Source organism: Chaetura pelagica, unplaced genomic scaffold, assembly GCF_000747805.2.
Source record: "Chaetura pelagica isolate M959 unplaced genomic scaffold, ChaPel_1.0 scaffold188, whole genome shotgun sequence".
Lineage (NCBI taxonomy): Eukaryota > Metazoa > Chordata > Aves > Apodiformes > Apodidae > Chaetura > Chaetura pelagica.
This window is the reverse complement of record NW_009954196.1, coordinates 611,138-613,504: the sequence shown is the minus strand read 5'-3', so window position 1 is coordinate 613,504 and position 2,367 is coordinate 611,138. Positions and strand designations below refer to the sequence as shown.

Genomic DNA, 2,367 nt, shown 5'->3' with positions numbered 1-2,367 from the left:
TTAAAACTGTAAAAACTAAACCATAATTAATTCCCACTCACTAATGCCAGAATATCTAGACAGATCAAATATATTCTATACAGTATCCTGTAAAATGAGTTCAGTGAACTGTCATAAAGAGTGTAGAAATCTGCAGGGAGGCGTTGTCCACCTCTGTTACAGGTACAATGTAGCATCCTTATGAAAAAATAACAGCTACCTGTTTCTGAGGGATGCTGTACTGACTCTACACCTTAGAATGGAGCTGGGAATGACCTGCTTGGAACTAGTAACTCGCATAAAATGTTACAGAGTCAGGAAGATTTGCTGGTATCTGTCAATACTTATAAACCCTAACTGATACCAAAGCTTCCTTGTGACACCTGCCTTCACACAGCAGCCTTTCTGAAGGCAGGTGAGAATGAGGCTTCTTTTGCTTTGCACCATCCCACTCAACATTGCATTTTCAAGGCTGTTATTTCAAGTTTTCTGCATCAGAGGTAAAAAATGCCCTGGCAAATCCAAGAGGCTCTCCACAGTCAATCCAACCAGCCACCTCTTGGAAAAATGACAACTAACTGGCTGTATTTTCAGCAAAGACCTGATTTTCTTTGCTGCAGTTATCCAAATGCAGATGTGAAAAGGATCTGATCATGGCATTTTCTCAGCCAGATTAGTATTAACTTAGGAAAAAGCAACAGCTGACCCATTCATGATTTGAGAAGAGGTCTGCTGCTATTGCAAAGTTCCCCAAAACGAGCTGAGGAACAAAGGGATAACTCCTTGCTACACTGGCCTTGCCCTGTCAGCAAACCCCACCTGAGAAGGCCTCTCCCCTCTGTCTGACAGTGGCCAGCACCAGAAAATAGCCACTCTTAGTGGCTGAAGAGCTGTCTTTCCCTCTCTTGATATCACATTGTGCAAAGGCTGAAGAAGCAACCATCCCAATCCCATAAAACTCTCTCCCGGTCCTTACAAACTCTCCATAGCCCTCATCCCTTTTCCAGTCTCCATCCTTTTTTTCTACCAACACGAGCAACACCTGTATGATGACCAGCTGTCTCTTTCAGCACGTAAGTATCACTTGCTGTTTTTTGCTATGACCTGAGTTGACAGTCCCTTGAAGGCACAAAGGAGTGAGAAAGAAATGCAATAGGAAAAGGCAAGTTTTGGAACATGAATGAGGAAGAAGAGGGAATCACCAACCCGTGGCAGGACTCTGAGTGTCAGCGGTCTCTTATTTAGGAGCTGCATTCTTTGAGCTATTGAACTTGTCATCTCGCAGCTCAGTTTCAACCATCAAGAAGTTATTCACATCAGTCTCCATTTTCTTCTGTTTATATTCCACCTTATGACTTCATTCCTGGAACTGCCTGAACAATTCTGATCCTCTGACTGGCCTCACACCCACACATTTCAACTAACTGTTGACTGCTGACTTCTCAGTGACTCACTGACCAACCTATCCACTATGTGCTCAGCTATTTCAACTCTTAAGGCACCATCAACATACAAATATTTTATAAAACTCCACCAGGGCTGCTTTCAAAATAGTAGACATAACTGATACTTGGGTTTTTTTTTTCCTCCAGAGGAATTACAGACATGCTGTGTTTACTGATCAGAAATGTAAGGACTGAGGGATGATATTCCTGTTCATGTCTGTCTTAGGAAGGTTCACATGCCTCCACCTCTTCTCCAGCCTCAGCACCTTCCTCATCCTCCTTGCTATTCATCTGAGCCTTCTGCAAAAGTCTGGGCCCTGCCAAGCCAATAACCAGGGCTCCAACTGGTGCAGTGATCAAGATAGCCAAGAATGCTACTGTCAGTACATCCATTCCATACTTTTCCAGTTGCTCATCCTGATGACTTCTTGCTGTATCCAGGGCAAGGGAACCTATTGCAGCCTGCAGGAAAGAAAACATTGTTGAGGTGGAACAAATAACCCTTGGCAAAGAATGAGGGGAAACACCAGTCAACATTTAGCATAAATTTGACATTTTTTTAGTTCATTCAACCCATCAGTTTCCAGGCAGTACATTGAAAAGTAAACAATTTTCTCGTGCTGCACCTAAAATTTCCTAAGCTAATAAGTTTATCTGGGTGGTTCATCCTGTGAAGAACATTGCCTAGCTGCCATCTTACCCACATTTCTACAGGATGTGTGATTAACAAAATGGGCCAGTTTATTGAACATTGCAGCAGTTAAAATGCTACACTTTGCCAGTATGTCCTGAGAGCAGTCAAACTGTAGCAGCTTCTGAAAATTTAGCTCACAAATCTTTCAATAATCCTTGCCTGTTCTTATTATTAACCTTTGTTTGCAAGTAATCATGCTCTTGAGACAAAGTCTACATGACTTAATGATCACTGAAATGAAGGAGCAGG

At 42.4% G+C, this 2,367-nt stretch overlaps 1 protein-coding gene across 1 annotated transcript in view; it reads right to left on the bottom strand.

Annotated features, from left to right (window-relative positions):
- Positions 1-1,518: 1,518 nt before the first annotated feature.
- Positions 1,519-2,367, bottom strand: part of SLC9B2 (solute carrier family 9, subfamily B (NHA2, cation proton antiporter 2), member 2) — a 17,465-nt gene continuing 16,616 nt past the window's right edge. Inside the window, exon 11 of the mRNA XM_010003161.1 lies at positions 1,519-1,886. Within this exon, the coding sequence (XP_010001463.1) occupies positions 1,647-1,886 (240 nt within the window). The 3' untranslated portion in view covers positions 1,519-1,646. The remainder of the gene's footprint in view (positions 1,887-2,367) is intronic.